Here is a 17,529-nt window from a genome sequence, read left to right as displayed (position 1 = left end):
GCCTGAAGCAGGGCTTGATCCCATGACCCCTGAGATCATGACCTGAGCTGTAATCAAGGGTCGGATGCTCAACTGACTGAGCCACCCAGGTGCCCCCTAGGGGCGCTCAATCCTGAAGTGCCAGGATTGAGCCCTGTATGGGGCCCTTTACTCAGCAGGAAGCCTGCTTCTCCCTCTCCTTTTGCCCCCTCCCTGCTCATGCTCATATAGAAAAGAGATAGTGACTACTGATTCTGAAGGAGGGAAAACCAAAGGACAGTTACTGATTGGCTTTTCTTAAAAAAAAAAAAAAAAAAAAAGACCTTATTTATTTATTTGACAGAGATCACAAATAGGCAGAGAGGCAGGCAGAGAGAGAGGGGGAAGCAGGCTCCCCGCTGAGCAGAGAGCCCAATGCGGGGCTCGATCTCAGGACCCTGGGATCATGACCTGAGCCGAAGGCAGAGGCTTTAACCCACTGAACCACCCAGTTGCCTCAGTAATTAGTGTTTTAAAAAATAAATGTGTACTTCTAATGTGTTGGGAAGAATTGCTGGCTCTGTTGTTGTTGTTTTTTTTTTTTTAAGATTTTATTTATTTATTTGACAGAGAAAGAGATCACAAGTAAGCAGAGAGGCAGGCAGGGTGCGGGGTGGCGGGGAGCAGGCTCTCTGCTCAGCAGAGAGCCCAATGGGGGGCTCGATCCCAGGACCCCGAGACCATGACCTGAGCCGAAGGCAGAGGCTCCAACCCACTGAGCCACCCAGGCGCCCCTGTTGTTGTTTGTTCTTGACAGGTTTATACTTGTTAACTTTTCTTTACAAAGAGTTAAAAACAAATTATGCTCAAGTTACCTTCAGTAATTTGATGTACCAATATTTGAAGTAAGTGGAGCCTGAATTTCTCAGGTTAGAAAACTGTAATTACTATCTAACCTAAATTTTTTCTGTAATATTTTCCATCAATTTCTTATTTTGTCTCTCGGGGCTTGCCATTGACCTTCACCTCAAAGCAGCTTTGCAGACAGCTTCTGAAGTCTGCAGACCAGCAGTACTGCTGAACAGCCTCCCAGGGGATCTATAAGCCTTCTCCAGGACACCAAATGTCAGAGAGGGGAGGTCTCTAAAGAGAGTGCCCAAAGGAATAAAGCACTGGGCTGATTTTTTTTCAATTTTAAAACCTATTCTAGTATGCTTCCCCTTAGGCTACAGCAAATATAATTAAAGCTGCTGCTAATATTGATGGTTGAGACAACTACCAATGAATGAAACACAGCCACCATTTACAGACTTTAAGCCAATCAGTAACTGTCCTTTGGTTTTCCCTTCTTCAGAATCAGTAGTCACTATCTCTTTTCTATATAATGAGTTCTCTCTCTCATCCGTGACCCAGAAGATTCCAACTGGTCCTGGAGCAGTTTTTGAGTTGATAATTCACTAGCTCAGACTGTTGCCAAAACAATAATTTTGACTGCCCTTGGACAGTCTCCCAGGGGAGCAAATATCAGTGTAGTTGTTGGAAGGGGTCATTTATCACCACAGAGGGAAGAGCCATAAAGAAGACAAAGGGAAAGAACAGGGACATTTCTCCACAATGGAAACCACTAGAGAACTGCAGAGAATGCCCTGTAGGGAAGCAAGTTACAGCACTTTTTTACATGGCCCACCTCTCTGATCACATGCACGACACACAAAAATATGTATGTACACACATGTGTCTACATGTGCTGTCATCAACATAGGAGTTATCAACCCATATGGGCACATACGTGCTCTCAAATGCACACACACTCATTTATCGGAAGTGAGACAGGGAGCTGTCTGTCACAAATACAAGCAATCAAAAGAGCCAGAAAATTTCCCAGTCTCCATGAACTCTCATAAAGGTAATTACACGGTGTTCAGCATTTAGTGGTACAAGGCAGGCATGATCTCTAGTGTGCAAATATGAAGAGTAAGTCTTGGTCAAGGTGACCACAGAAGCGGGGGATAAAACTCATGAAAGTAGGAGAAAGAGGGAGGAAAGTTTCTTCTGACAGAGAAAAGGCAAGAAGATATAATATAGCCTAACCCGCAAAAAATGCATGTATAGAATGGTCACAAAACATTCAAAATATTCAAAATATTCAAAATAAAATCCTTAAGAAAATTGTTAAAAATATAATAATAAGTTTCTAGGGGCACCTGGGTGTCTCAGTGGGTTGGGCTTCTGCCTTCAAATTAGGTCATGATCTCAGGGTCCTGGGATCGAGCCCTGCATTGGGCTCTCTGCTCAGCAGGGAGCCTGCTGCCCTCTCTCTGCCTGCCTCTCTGCCTACTTGTGATCTCTGTCCATCAAATAAATAAATACATAAAAAATATGTTTTAAATAATGATACATTTACAAAACATGATACAAGAATTAGACAATATGTAACACCAGTATTGTCAGAAAACTATGCTATGAGAAAAGTCTAGGAGAAAACATAATAAAATGCTAAGTTCGATGAGGAGTGGGATTATAGATGACTTTTTCTTTTTTTTTTCTTTTTTTTTTTAAGATTTTATTTATTTATTTGACAGACAGAAATCACAAGTAGGCAGAGAGGCAGGCAGAGAGAGAGAAGGGGAAGCAGGCTCCCTACCGAGCAGAGAGCCCGATGCGGGCCTCGATCCCAGGACCCTGAGATCATGATCTGAGCTGAAGGTAGAGGCTTTAACCCACTGAACCACCCAGGCGCCCCTCAAAAGAAGTTTTAATGTGGATGTCTAAGAGCCTGGGGATTCCAGGTTGGAAACTATAAGCATTTAATAATTATGGAGATTTATTCATTAATTCGTGAATTAATGCCTTTGTTCCTGAAACATTGATTAAATATTGCCATGTGTATAACATTGTGCTAGGCCCTGAGGGAAGTAAACAGGATAAAAAACAGTCATTCATGCCTTGGTGCTTGCTCCGTGTGGGCTTCAACTAAATGTGGGCGTATCTGTGGGGCACCTGGGTGGCTCAGTCAGTTAATGGTCCAACTCTTGATTTCAGCTCAGGTCATGATCTCAGGGTTGTGAGATCGAGCCCTGCTTTGGGCTCTGCTTTCAGCAGAGTCTGCTTGAGATTCTCTTTCTCCCTCTCCCTCTGCACCCCCTTCTCTTTCTCTCCCCCAAAAATAAATAACATATTTTGAAGTAAATAAATGTGCGCATACCTATAGTATTAGAGTTTTCAGGGGATCACCCCTGGAGGTCAGCTAAAGGCAGTGAATACAGCCAGTTAGGAGGGCTGATGCCCATGGCTTACTTCAATTATACACCTTCCGTCCTAAATGCCAAGGACAGGACTTGATTGCTGCACTAGACCACATGGGCAGGACAGAAGGACGCTGGCCCAGAACAGGAGGAGTCCTAGGCCTCTGTAGATACTGGGATTATGCATGGCTGGGCTGCATGGCTGGGCAGCAAAAGGAGGCCCCTGAGGGGACCAGGTCATGTTCTTCCTCCCCTTTTCTTGCCTCTGAGCACCTTCACTGTAGGAACTGTACATACAGTGTCACATTCTACCTCATGAGTCTTTGTATGCTTATCTTTTGCCCTCCTGTCAGAGTGTGAGCCTCTTGAGGACAGCAAACACATTTTGCTCATTTCTGTAATGATGCGGCCAAGAAGAAAACAGCTTGAATGTAATAAGGTCTCAGTAAATTCTGGTTAGGCTGGATAGAGCCTCTTTAATCCTGAGGCCAAAGCCTAAAAATAATTTCTACATTATGGGTCATGCCATTTTAGGCTTTTCTTAGGGCCACTCCACGAACCGTGTTAGAACAGAATAGGACACTCGTGCACACACCCGGGGGTACATGGTACGCGTACAGATGTTCAGCACGGACACAAATACAGCCCTCCCTGGGAAGAGCTGTGTGGCTGGTGGGAAAGAGGCTTCTAGGACAGCTCGGGAAGAGATGGGGCTGGACAAGGAGACAGGGAGGATGACGAGGATGGCATGGCCAGCAGAGTCACCACAGGAAGTGAGTAAGTGTTTTTGTCTGTACTTTGAGTCTTTGAATTCCTCACCTCCTGGGACCTCCCAAATTCTCAAGCAGCAGCTTTTTTCATTTGCTATACCCTACTGAGGACTCATGGTCCAAGCCTGTAGACACTGAGCGCTCCTCAGACCCCCGCACCTCCCGGAAACCGTGAGTCCCAACAAGATGGCATGAGGGCTGTGGACCGCCCTGTACCTTGAGCGGGAACTGCTGGGTGAGCTCTGGCACATACGCAGCCCCGGCCTGCTTCTTGTGCAGGGACACGACCACAAAGTACTCGAACAGCTGCCTCTGCTGGTACTCCGTGAGCTCCCGGTCCAGGGAGGGGTATCTGGGAGCGTGCTTCAGGCGGGACTTCACATTGACCAGGCGCTGGCTGTGAGCTGGGGAGAGGACAGTGAGCGCCTGGGTGCGACTCTTTCCAACGTGGAACTGCACAGATCCGTGACAGCTTGTGTGGTTCTCAGCCCAGAGTACCCCTTCCCATTCCCCAAAAGTGTTCCCACATTTAACAAATTAGTAGGAAACTCTTTGTTTGGGGTCCTTGCCAGACTTCAGGGAGGAGCAACACCAGAGGGGCCGCCAGGCTAATGGGGGTGCGGAAGTCTGGAATGCGGGGCTCTGCTCTGCCATGGGTTAGCTGGGTGGACTTGGGGCAGCCGCTTGAGTCATCCTTGTGGCCCTCTGTCAGATGGGGTGGGGACACTGACGTCTCCCCTCACACATTCCCTTCATCTTTCAGTCTGTGAGATGTGACAAAATCCAGACCACAGAGCTGTGAGAGTGGGGGGATTTTGTCATCATCTGCATGACAGACCCGGCAGAGCCATGACTAACTTGGGAGCTCCCGCCACCTTCCCTCCTGCAGTTGTTCTCTGTGGCGGAAAAGGGCTTGCTTCATCCTAGAGGTGGGCCAGAGAGCAGCTGTGGGGGAGACACGAGTGAAGCAGGGCTGCTGACCGGATGGGCCCCGTCACCTCACTCAGCAGGTCTGGACTATGGCTCCCTCGGGCTTCCTCTTGTGGTCTGAGAAGTTGTGGAAAACTCACTAAAGCCTAGACCAACGTCACCAAATTTACATCTACAGAGACCAATTACTTCAGTGACTTCACTTGACACAAGAGGAACTAGAGGCCCTGAGATCTTAAGTGATCTCCTCCTGTTCTTTTAGCAGTTTTCACAGGAGTAGGACAAGAGCCCAGGTATCTAGAACTCCAGGCCAACAGTGCTATACTTTCCAGGTGTGGAAAACACCTGTAACGGAAAGACACGGGGAAGGGCTACTGTGTTTGTAGCCCCCCTGCATCTCTGGACCCACAGGCTCAGTGACTGAACAGGCCCATGCTGGTCCTGCTCAGGACTGACCTGGCCCCACGCACCCTGTGGGTCCCCTTGTCCCCTTAGACATTCACACCTTGCCCTACGAGCTCGTGCAAGGACGCTCTGTGCCCTCCCTCACATTAAGCAGGAAGGGCCATCTCGGTAGCTCCCCAGCCCCCTGCCTGTGCCCTGCACCGCAGCTGGTCTTCTCACCTTTCAGCTTCTCTTCCGTGTCACTGTCAGACTCACTGTTCTCATCTGTCACTAGACAGAAAAACAAACAAAAAATGGCAACAGGAAGAAAGTTTTTCTAATACAGGAAACTTTTTGTATGAAATGACCCATATCCAAGATTTCTGCTTCAGAGGGGCTATTTTCTTTCTGTCGATTTAGATGTAATAGATAAAGGATGTCTTCGTCCAACTAAATGCAATTTCCAAATTAATGTGGCTCTAGTTCAGATGGTACTTATATCCAGTAATAGAGCAGATACTGGTTCCTTTTATGTACCCGAAGCAAAGAAGGCGGCTCCCAGCGTGAGCTCAGAGCTTGCAGCGCTGGGCTGGCTTGACGGACAGACAGTGAAACAGGACCAGAGGACGCACCACCAGGCTGAGCTCCTTCCCAGCTCTTCGCTGTTGCAGGGCAACAGGAGGTATTGACAAAGCACCGACTTGGTCTCCTGTTTGGTGAGCCAGCCCAAAACAACAGGGCGCCTCTTTTCACATTGTGGGGGGAGCTGGGGCGGTGGCGGGGGTTGTACCTTTTCCTGAGTTGCTCTCCGTTGACTGGGACAGCCTCTTCACGCGTTTCTTTCCTCTCCGGGCCTCATAAATGGCATTGATTCGCAACACCAGCTGCCGGACACCGGGAGAAGAAAAGCCAGTGTTAGCAGCTTCCTCTCCATGTGCAGCTGGGGTTTCTTTGCTGCTCATTCTCTTCGGGGACCATGGACGGCGGGGGAAAGAAGGAGGGAGGGGCCATTTCCCACTGGTCCACTGTCATCTTTCAACTATTCCTTTCTACCAGACAGGAATATGACTTTTGAGAACACTAAAGGAGGCTGCCAGCCTCACTGATGTATGGACGGGTGATGTCGAAATATACTAACGCATACAGCTGAGACACAGGAGACGATTTCATTGGCTAATCGTGGGATGGCCGCTCCCCCTTCGATGCCGTGATGTCTCTGCAGTTTGGGAGCAGCCTTTGCTCCCCCCAGGGGGGAAAAAAAAAACCCAGACAGCAAAAATAAAAACCTCCCAGGCAGGGCCCCTTCTGTTGGAACAGTGCCAAAGACCGTCTGAGCAGCACCAGGCAGCAAGGGGGCAGGGATCATGGGGGATTTTGAGTTCTAGCTTGGGGCTGCATGGTCGTGCCCTGCACCCAGCAGACCCAGCACACACCCTCTGGCAGGGCAGCGCTCATCCACGCTCAGGGAGGCCTTTCATGATCTCCCCGGCTGCTCAGCAGACCCCACCACTCAGCAGCACACTTTCCAGGCTGACTCTAGCAGACCCATCTGGCGACGGAAGCCCTGCGGCACTTCCCACCAGGCTTCACAGCACCGCCTGCAAATTTCAAGAGTGGAAGCTTCCTGGGCTCCACCTAGTTGCGAGAAAGGGAAGTCTACCCATGCCCAGTCGAGACAAACCAACTCGGGATTTTAATTAAGTTAATTAATTAAAGTTTCTTTTCTTTAGTAATCTCTACTCCCAACGTGAGGCTTCGAAGGCCCGAAGCCATGACTCTGAGATCAAGAGCCATACACTCCTCCAAGTGAGCCAGCCAGGTGCCCCCCATTAGGTGATTTTAAAGGGGAGCTGGGTGTGAAAGCTGCCTTGAAAAGTTTGTATTCTTTTTGGCCACGGAAGAACTGGAGAGAGGATGGGCTGTAGTGAACCGGGCAACGGGCACGCAGGTGGGTGCAGTGGGTTAGCTGCTGCCAATCCCTGTCTCCACCCTCTGCTTCTCTGTCCCACTGCCCGAAGTAGCTCACCAGCTCCTCGCCACAGGCCAGAGTGCTGGACCACCAGTGGAGGAAGGTGGCTCAGCCTCCACATCTCCTTGTGGTGGGCCTGGGCCCCGGCCCTCCAGTTCTGCAGACTAAGACACTGCCCTGCCATATCCTTGGTCACCCACGTACTCTGGGTCCTGACAGGTGGCCCAGCCCTGGCCCTGCCAGTTCTCGTTGTGAACTCTTCATCCCCAACCCAGTGCTGGCTTTGCCTTGAATCTGAATGACGTGCCTTCACCACCAAATCCCTGCCATGTGGCTGTTATGTACGTTTGATCTTAGGAACCGGCCAGTTCCTTGGAGTTCATCCCACTGAGCCGGCCCTTTTTTCTTTTGACACACATCCTAACCACTGGAATATTGATGCTAACCCCATTCCCCATGGAAGAAGACAATGCATACGTGAGATGTTAATATTATTCACAACAGCCAGGAAATGAAAACATCCCAATGTCAATCAAGGGATGAACAGGTAAATGCAACGTGGCACGTACACACAGTGGAATATCATTTAGCCTTCAAGAGGAAGGGAATTTGGACACACACTCCAACATAAATGAAACCCGAGGATGTTCTGCTAAGAAAAATAAGTCAGTCATAAAAGGACAAATACCGTATGATTCCATTTATAGGAGGTACCTGGAACAGGCACATTCATAGAGACAGAAAGTGGAATGGTGGTTGCCAGAGGCGGGGGGAGGGCAGAACGCACAGTTTCTGTCTAGGGAGATGAGCAGTTCTGGAGATGGATGCTGGTGATGGGCTGTATAACACTGTAAAAGCACTAATGCTACTGAACTGTATGCTTAAAAATGGTTGAAATGGCAGTTTTTATGTTATACATATTTATTTACTACAATTTAAAAATATACAAATAAACAAATGAGTTACTAGGTCAAATTGTTTCTTCTGGGAGGAGAATTTTTAAACCCATTTGGCCTCCTCTCACCCAATATCCAATGAACCAGAAAGAAGACCACTATGATGGAGGTAACACCCTTTCACTTACTAAAATGCAGTGAACGCCAGAACGTGAGTTCCTCACAGGTGGGTATCTTGGTCACTTCTGTTTGCTGCTCGATGACAGTCCCTGTATGAGCTGGAACAGTGCCCAGCACGTGGTAGGTACTCAACAAGTATCTGTTGATTGTGAATTTGTTGGATAAATACTAAGCGTCCCCTATGTACAAGGGGTTTTGCTAGAAGCTGGGGGGGGTGGTAAAAAGATGTATGGGACATGGCCTCCATTCTCAGGGAGTTTACAAGCTTACAGGAAGGACCAGGATGCATTCGTAGCTATCCTACAAGACAGTTTCTGAGTGCCATGTGGGTAGTATAAATGACATGACAGAGAACGTTCCTCTCACTTAAATCAGGTCATGGAATAAGTGGAAGCCATATATACACCACTCAATAAATCTTTGTTCCTTTTTTTTTTTTTGAAGATTTTATTCACTTATCAGAGAGAGAGAGAGTACAAGCAGGCAGAGGCAGAGAGAGAAGCAGGCTCCCCTCCCAGCTAGGAGCCCGATGCGGGACTCATCCCAAGACGCTGGGATCATGACCTGAACCGAAGGCGCAGCCCGACCGACTGAGCTACCCATGCGTCCCTCTTTGTTCCTTTTTATTTAAAAAATTTTCCCCCGAGAGAAAAGCTTTAAACATGCTCTCACATAATTGTACTTTAACAGGAGTTAAGTTTTGTTGTTTCTGTACTAGGGGGCGCCTGGATGGCTCAGTAGGTTAAGTGCCAATTCTTTTTTTTCTTTTTTCTTTTTAAAGATTTGATTTTGACAGAGAGAGAGAGAAAAAAAGAGAGAGATTGTGCACAAGCAGGGGGAGTGGCAGAGTAAGAGGGAGAAGCAGGCTCCCCACTGAGCAAGGAGTCCTATGTGGGACTTGATTCCGAGACCTTGGGATTACGACCTGAGCTAAAGGCAGATGCTTAACCGACTGCGCCACCCAGGTGTCCTTACAGGTCGATTCCTGATTTTGGCTCAGGTCATGACCTTGGGGTCGGGGGATCCAGCCCCACATTGGGCTTCACGCTCAGCAGGGCGTCTGGTTTAGATTCACCCTCTCTGTGCCCCACCCCCACGTGCTCTCTCTCACTCTCTCAAATAAATAAATAGAATCTTAAAAGAAAAAAAAAAAAAGAATCACGTACTCAAACTTAGAGTTGTGTTAAAGCTCTTTTAACCCAACAGCTAATTCATTTGATTATCCCTGTTTAATTTGCTAAAATGATGGTGAGGCTGGCAGTATGGATGTGAATAGCCACTTTTAATTATTCCACAACTGTAGCATTTTGACCTTATAGATACCTATAATGATGCCAGAACAAGCAGAAGGGGAGTTAAGGGAGTGGCTAGAGACACCACACCTTGGGGGCCCCGGAGCAGCTACCATGATGGCAGAGGACAGTGACCTCGGAGGACAGCCGAGGGGAGGCATGGGAGTGAATCCATGCTGAAAGAGACTGGGGTCCATGGCTTAGTGGAGCTCATTCAGCAAACATCAAATAATCAATACGCAACCTGCTCCACACCCTGGGCCCTGGGTAGGACAAGGTCAATGGGGAGAACATGAAGGGGGAGGCTCCCGTCCTGGTCCCTTTGTCTGCCCTTCATCAGCAAAACAAAGGAAAATGGCTTCTCTCCTGTGCCAACTACAAGTCCCCTCTGACCAGGCTGCAGGTTACAGGTGTTTTCTCAACCACAGGACCCTTGCGGCCCTTACTCTTCAGAAGGTACTCTGATGGGCAAGGTGACTTAACTTCATTTGAATGAGAAAGTTGGGGACAGCTGTGGTAGGGGTAAAATTATGGCTCAAAATACTGACTAACCAAACTGTTAGGAGGAACCAGCTTGCAAATGTCCCATGATTTTCAGGTCAATGCATCACTTTGAGAAATCTGATGAAACCTATAATCTTCCCCTCTTGCCTCCCTCTATCCTCCAAAACTCTCAATACAAAGTCTTATGCAGTTTTCTGGGTTTCGTGATCCCTAAATCCAATCCATCCACCCACATACCCTGAAATGAAGAATCCCTGTTCTAAAAGTTCCCGTACGAATTTGGCACCAAAGTTACCACTGCACGGGGACCAGCACGGCAGGGCTGGAATAGTGCAAAAGGGAACCGAGTCACTAGCAGACGCATTAGGAACCACATCCCCCTGGGCATGTTTTACCTTTCAGGTTGAAAAGAGCGAGGAAAGATATACTTTTGACAAGTGTTGCCTCAGAACACAGGCTCCACATGGCACGGCCTCTGCATCCAGTCTTGGGCAAAGTGTGAGTTAGAGTGTGATGACTGGAGCTCTACTTTTTGAGGCCGTGAAGGAGGAGGAAATGGCCTTTTGAGGCCGGGTATTGGAAACATGGTCTGGGATCACCAGTATAATGAGAGGTTAGGCTGGGACAAGAATGGCTAAGGGGACAACTACAGGACCACAGATAGCCCAGATAGCCCAGCCCTGAGGGCTTCACAGTGTCTACTTGGTCTGTGATGAAGCAGGTAGAAGAGGGCCAGTGTTCTGTTCTCTGCCCACACTCTTCTGCAACCTTCCTTTGCAGGGAAGGGAAAGTGCATATCTGCACATGAAGCTTGTTGCAAGCCTTACCTTGGGTATCTTTTTCTTCTTCCTGCCATTCTGCAGGTCTCCAAGGTTAAAGAAAGTGTCATCAGGGCTGCTGGGAGTGGAGGGGGGGCTGATTTTGGAAGGGGACCCGTATCCATCCCGACTCAGCTTCCTGGTGTCCAGCAGTTTGAAGTTCCTCCTCTCTGAATTTTGCCGGAAAAAAGCCGGTTTGGCCAATGACTGCTAGAAGGGGCAAGGAGAAAAGAAAAGAAAAGAGTAAAGACAAAGGACCAAGTGGGAGACAGCTGGGGGTGCTGGTGATACAGACTATGAGGCGGAGCGGGGACAGCTGGTCCTTCTTCCCAGGGTTATGCTGAGTTTGTCTCTGATTAAGGATGCAGATCCAATCCAGTCTCTCTCGCTCTCTTTTTAAGATTTTATTTATTAATTTATTTATTTATCTGAGAGAGAGAGAGAGAGAGAGCATGATTGAATGAGTATGAACGGAGGGGTAGAGGGAGAGAGATCTCTAGCAGACTCCCCACTGAGCAGGGAGTGTGATATGGGGCTTGATCCCAGGACCCTGGGATCATAAACTGAACCAAAAGCAGATGCTTAACCAACTGAGCCACCCAGGCACTCCCAATCCAGTCTCTCTTCTTAGGCAAGGGGGAATTCACTAGCTCAATCCCCTATCTGTACAAATCAGGCATTCTGAGAACCAAGACCCACTGTATTGGGAGGGAGACAACCTAAGCCCAGCTTTGACCCTGCTGCTGATAAGCTGAGTACCTCTTGTACAAAGAGTTTTAATCCCTAAGGCTCGGTGTCTTAGTGATTGAGAAGTGAGATTGAGAAGTGAGAAAGTGCATTTCTAAAAATGAGCTATTTTAAGGTCAAAAAAGAAAAACTGGTTAAAAAAAAAAAAAAAAAGAAAAGGAAAGGAAAATAAAGAACAAAAACCTTCCCAAAACCCTGAAACTTATAGAAGTTATTTTTCTAAAACATACTACAAATTAATGAAAAGACAAATAGGTAAACAAAACAGGAATGGAAAATTTATAGAAAAAGAAATACAGGGGCCCCTGGGTGGCTCAGTGGGTTAAAGCCTCTGCGTTTGGCTCAGGTCATGATCCCAGAGTCCTGGGATCGAGGCCCGCATCGGGCTCTCTGCTCAGCAGGGAGCCTGCTTCCTCCTCTCTTTGCCTGCTTCTCTGTCTACTTGTGACCTTTCTCTGTCAAATAAATAAATAAATCTTAAAAAAGGAAAAGCAGGGGCGCCTGGGTGGCTCAGTGGGTTAAGCCTCTGCCTTCGGCTCAGGTCGTGATCTCAGTGTCCTAGGATCGAGCCCTGCATCAGGCTCTCTGCTCTGCGGGGAGCCTGCTTCCCCCTCCCCCTCTGCCTGCCTCTCTGCCTACTTGTGATGTCTCTCTCTCTCTGTCAAATAAATTTTTAAAAAATGTTAAAAAAAAAAAAAGCAAGGGGTAGAACTGTTGGTATAACATTTTGATATTTGTGTGTTCTAAGGAGCTATTCTGCTGGTGTATGCATAGACTAGCTCTGAAGGATACATAAGAAACTAACAGTGGTTGTTCTCGGTGAGAGAAATGGAGGGTCAGAGGCAAGAGGAAGATTTGTCACTATATACTTTTCATATTCTTAAATTTTGAACCATATGAATATATCAACATGGAAATAAATAACAGTAAGATAAAATTTAAAAACTACTTGGGGGAACGCCTGAGTGGCTCAGTTGGTTGAGCGGCTGCCTTCAGCTCAGGTCATGATACAGCGTCCTGGGATCGAGTCCCGCATTGGGCTCCTTGCTCTGCGGGGAGCCTGCTTCTCCTTCTGCCTCTGCCTGCCACTCTGTCTGCCTGTGCTCATGCTCTCTCTCTCTCTCCCTCTCTCTCTCTGACAAATAAATAAATAAAATCTTTAAAAAAAAAAAACACTACTTGGACTACCCGTTTCCTAAAGGTACTTTCAGGACACACACTGTATGATACTATAATTATAACTGCAAAGTGTCTTTTTTTTTTTTAAGATTTTATTTATTTATTTGAGAGAGAGACACAGAGAGAGAGGGAACACAAGCAAGGGGAGTGGGAGAGGGAGAAGCAGGCTTTCCCCCGAGCAGGGAGCCCAATGTAGGGCTCGATCCCAGGACCCGGGATCATGACCCAAGCCGAAGGCAGACGTTTAATGACTGAGCTACTCTGGCATCCCAAAGTGTTTTTTCAAAAATGAATTAATGAACTAGGTGATGAAAATGTATATAAAGCATCTAGCAAAATACCTGATACACAAAAGGCAGTAAATATGTTTTTCTCATGTAACATGGACATTTTTTCAAACGTTAATATGCTAACCGCTTTTTTCTTTAGTATGTTATTTTTTAAAGTATTTAATTAATTTATTTATTTGAGAGGAAGAGAGAGAAAGCACAAGCAGGGTGAGGGGCAAAGAGAGAGGGAGAAGCAGGCTCCCCAAGAGGGAGCCTGATGCAGGGCTCAATCCCAGAACCCTGGGATCATGACCTCACCTGAAGGCAGACGTTTAACTGACTGAGCCACCCTGGTACCCCTCTTTAGTATATTATTTATGTTCTTTGCCTATTTATCTTTTGGGAACCCAGTGTTTTTCTTACTAGTTTGAATGAGCTCTTTATTTAGAACAGATATGAAATATTTGTCAGTTTTACTGCAAGTGTGTTTTTCCCATAGGTTTTTTTTATCATATAAAATTTTTATATATGAAAATCTGTTTATCTTTTCTGTGCAATTGATTTAATCTTGCCTCTCTAGAAAATCTGTATCTTTTTAGGAGTTTAATACATACTTAATTCCATTCTCTTTTGGATTTTCTTAGTCTACTTTGAACATATTTTATTCATTAATCCATCAGTAATTTATTTTGTTATATGTTAGTCTAAACTGATTTTACTCCAAGCTAAGTTATCCCTATTCCATTTAATAAATGACTCTTGTCTTTCACTATCAGTTTACAAGGCCACATTCATTATATCTTAAATTCATAGAATAGTCTTATTCTGTTCCATTGATTTCTCAATTCTTGTATAGTTCTGAATAGTATATAACACAAACTCCAGAACCTTTTCTAAAGATTTCTGGGAGTAAAGACTCCTAGCTTTCCTAAGTGGCCTGCTCCGATGTTTAAATCATGAGTCTACAGGGTGCAATCAATTGCTTAGTACCATAAGCCCTGAGTAGAAAAAGCCAGTATGGTTTGCTCACGGTGGGCATCTTAATAATTACACCAGCACAAAAAGAAGAAAGAATGACAAGCTTTCTTACAGACCAAATTCCATCTGTAGTGAAATCCAAGCAAATGGCCCCATTTCTTTCACTGCATTAGAACTGCCTATCAAATTAGTCGGCAAAAAGCAGGTATCTGTTTTCAGTAGACTTTTAAGTTGTAAGTATTTGTTCAAAGATCTGACCTATGAAAAGGTCTGAGAAGAAAGAAAACAGAAAGATACCAAAACATGGCACCCAGCTCTGTAAAGACCTGCCTGAGGGCTGGGGTTGTGTGGGCTGTATCCCCCTGTGGTGACACTGCCAGGGAATGGGGCCCTGGTGTGCCCCCCAGAGCACCCAGAATCAGTCTCCAAATGTCCAGGGAGCTTTCATGAGGGGGTGGAATTCCAGCTGCTACTTAACTGATAACAGAGGATCTACAGGGCTCTGGGGTAGAGCATTCTCAAGTAGCACAATCTGAGAAGAGGCATAGAAGTGAGGAAGTGAGGGTGCCTGGGTGGCTCAGTGGGTTAAAGCCTCTGCCTTCGGCTCGGGTCATGATCCCGGGGTCCTGGGATCGAGCCCCATATCGGGCTCTCTGCTCGGCAGGGAGCCTGCTTCCTCCTCTCTCTCTCTGCCTGCCTCTCTGCCTACTTGTGATCTCTGTCTGTCAAATAAATAAATAAACAAAATCTTAAAAAAAAAAAAAAAGAAGTGAGGAAGTGCAAATTAGCCCAGAGGGATGCCTGGATGGCTCAGCTGGTTAAGCATCTGCTTTCACCTTGGGTCCTGATCCCAGGTTCCTGGGATCGAGTCTTGCATGGGGTTCCTTGCTCAGCGAGGGAGCCTGCTTCTCCTTCTGCCTGCTGTTCCCCCGGCTTGTGCTCTCTCTCTGACAAACAAATAAATAAAATCTTAAAAGAAAAAAAAGTTAGACCAGAGAGGGTGCTCAAGGCTCAGAGTGAGTGCATTGAAACAGATGGAAGAGATGATACAGCCATGATGACATCGAATTGTCTGGAAGGCCTTTGAAAACGAGGGTGTGAATCTTAGTCCTTAGCAGGGGGCAGCAAGTTTTTTCTTAAAGGCCAGACAGTAAATATTTTCGGCTTTGTCTCAACTACTCAACTCCGCCGCTGCAGTGCAAAAGCAGCCATACACAAAATGTATGTGAACGAGCGTGGCCATGTTCCAGGAAAACTTGATTTACTAAACCAGTCACCCAGCAGTAGTTTGCCAAACTCGAACTATAGTATTAAAAGGAAAGACCCTGCAGGACCCTAGGGATGACTATGTCAGGCTGTGGCCCAGAGAAGATTCCAGCTTTTGATAAGAAAGCCTCACACCAACATGTCTTGGTGATAATATGCCCATTCCATGGTGTCTCTCTGGAACAGCCTCTAGGAAGGGGCCTAACTCTGTTGCAGAGGCCCACAGAGTTTCCCTAATCTCATAAACACTGGATTCACGATGGACCCAGCAAAAGATCTGTGGTGTCCAAGAAAGAAAAGCAGACAAGAACTCTGTTGAAACTTCATGAGTTATTTTGGGGAACCAAGTGTGATGGGCCCTGGCCAGGGGCCTTCCTGGTGGGGAGGAGAGGGAAACTGCATGCCTCCCTAGAGGGAGCTGACCTGGACTTGAGCCAGGGTTCTCATCTGAGAATGGTGGTTTAACTCCTTCCTTTCTTCCACTGTCCCTGTCTTATGACTTCAGGAGACAGTGATGTAAAGAGACGAAGATACAAAATATCTCATCTCTTCCGTACCTAACTCCACCTCATTCCTACTCTCTTTCCTAAAGGCCTCCTCCAAGTACCCAGGTGTCATTCTCAGAAGCATACACATTTGTTCATATACGCCCACAGGTACACATATTTCCATATACACACATAGAAATACATAGGAAGGCATACACACATATTTCAACAATTGACACATTATACTAATGTAAAGAAAGACATTACATTTAAACGACAGGATACCATAGAGGCAATAAAGATTATTTTAAAAAAGAAATTAATGATGTGGGGAAATATTCAGGATAAATATAAAAGACTAGCAAAAATATAAAAGTATATATACCTCATCCCAAGTCTTTTTTATGTACACACACACATACACACACACATGCACACTAACAATCTATTATAGAAAAAATAAAAATTCTTAATTTTGGATGAGTTTTATATTCCTCATTATCCTTTTCAGTATTTAAAAAAAACTTTTTAAAAAAGATTTTGTTTATTTTAGACAAAGAGAGTGAGCACAAGAGAGGGGGTGTCAGAGGAAGAAGCAGACTCCCGACTGAGCAGAGAGTCAGACATGGGGCCAGATCCCGGGACTCCAGGATTATGACCTGAGCTGAAGACAGATGACTGAGCCACTCAGGCGCCCCTTAAAAAACTTTTGTGATGAGAATGTTGTGATGAGATGAAATAAGGTTATTTTTAAAAAGAACACATACTGAAAAGCCTAATTCTCTCTATTTAACAAACATACATAAATAGTACTTATATTGCAGGCACTAGACTAAGTGGTTCACAAGTGTGAATTAGTTTTTAAGATTTTATTTATTTATTTGACAGAGAGAGACACAGTAAGAGAGGGAACACAAGCAGGGGGAGCAAGAGAGAGAGAAGAGCCTGAAGTGGGACTGGATCCCAGGAACCTGGGATCATGACCTGAGCCGAAGGCAGATGTTTCACCGAATGAGCCACTCAGGTGCCTCTACAAGTATGAATTTGATTAATCTTCATAAGACCCCTAAGAGGAGAGTACTATAATTGTTCTTTTTTTTTTTTTTTTAAGATTTTATGTATTTATCTATCAGAGAGAGAGCACAAACAGGGGTGGGGAGGGCCAGAGGCAGAGGTAGAAGAAGACTTTCCACTGAGCAGGGAGCCCAATGCGGGGCTGGATCCCAGGAACCTGAGATCATGACCCGAGCCGAAGGCAGCTGCTTAACCAACTGAGGCATCCGGGCATCCCTAATTGTTCCTATTTTATCAATGACAAAGCTGACACGTGTAGATGAGAACATTTGCTCAAAGTCACACAGCTAGCAAGTGGTCTAGGCAAGTTTTGAATGCAGGCAGTCAGACTCTAGAACTCACACGCTTGACCAGATACTGCCTCTCTATAGTTACGGTTAAGTAATGTACAGTTTTTGGTGGGAGATGGTGTGGATGGGCTCTCCAGGCAACCAGAGAATGCTAGTTAATGGTACATTTTGTTCCCTAATGTCTTACGTGCCAGTGCATAAGAAAAAAAAAATGCCTTGGGCACCTGGGTGGCTTAGTCGGTTAAGTGTCCAACTCTTGATCTCAGCTCAGGTCTTGATCTCAGGGCTGTTG

The 17,529-nt window shown here is 46.2% G+C and overlaps 1 protein-coding gene across 2 annotated transcripts in view; it reads right to left on the bottom strand.

Annotated features, from left to right (window-relative positions):
• The window catches only part of DENND2A (DENN domain containing 2A), a 101,886-nt gene that overhangs the window by 32,168 nt on the left and 52,189 nt on the right, over positions 1 to 17,529 (bottom strand). Inside the window, exons 6-9 of one of the 2 annotated variants that reach the window (XM_032867592.1) lie at positions 10,956 to 11,156; positions 6,078 to 6,171; positions 5,528 to 5,578; positions 4,190 to 4,377 (exon numbers count right to left, since the gene is read on the bottom strand). In XM_032867592.1, the coding sequence (XP_032723483.1) occupies positions 4,190 to 4,377; positions 5,528 to 5,578; positions 6,078 to 6,171; positions 10,956 to 11,156 (534 nt within the window). The remainder of the gene's footprint in view (positions 1 to 4,189; positions 4,378 to 5,527; positions 5,579 to 6,077; positions 6,172 to 10,955; positions 11,157 to 17,529) is intronic. The other variant, XM_032867583.1, reaches the window with a different exon arrangement.

This window comes from Lontra canadensis, unplaced genomic scaffold (genome assembly GCF_010015895.1).
Source record: "Lontra canadensis isolate GAN:19392208 unplaced genomic scaffold, GSC_riverotter_1.0 scaffold2, whole genome shotgun sequence".
Taxonomy (NCBI): Eukaryota; Metazoa; Chordata; class Mammalia; order Carnivora; family Mustelidae; genus Lontra; species Lontra canadensis.
Note: the sequence above shows the minus strand (reverse complement) of the source record. Positions and strands in the feature narration are given on the sequence as shown.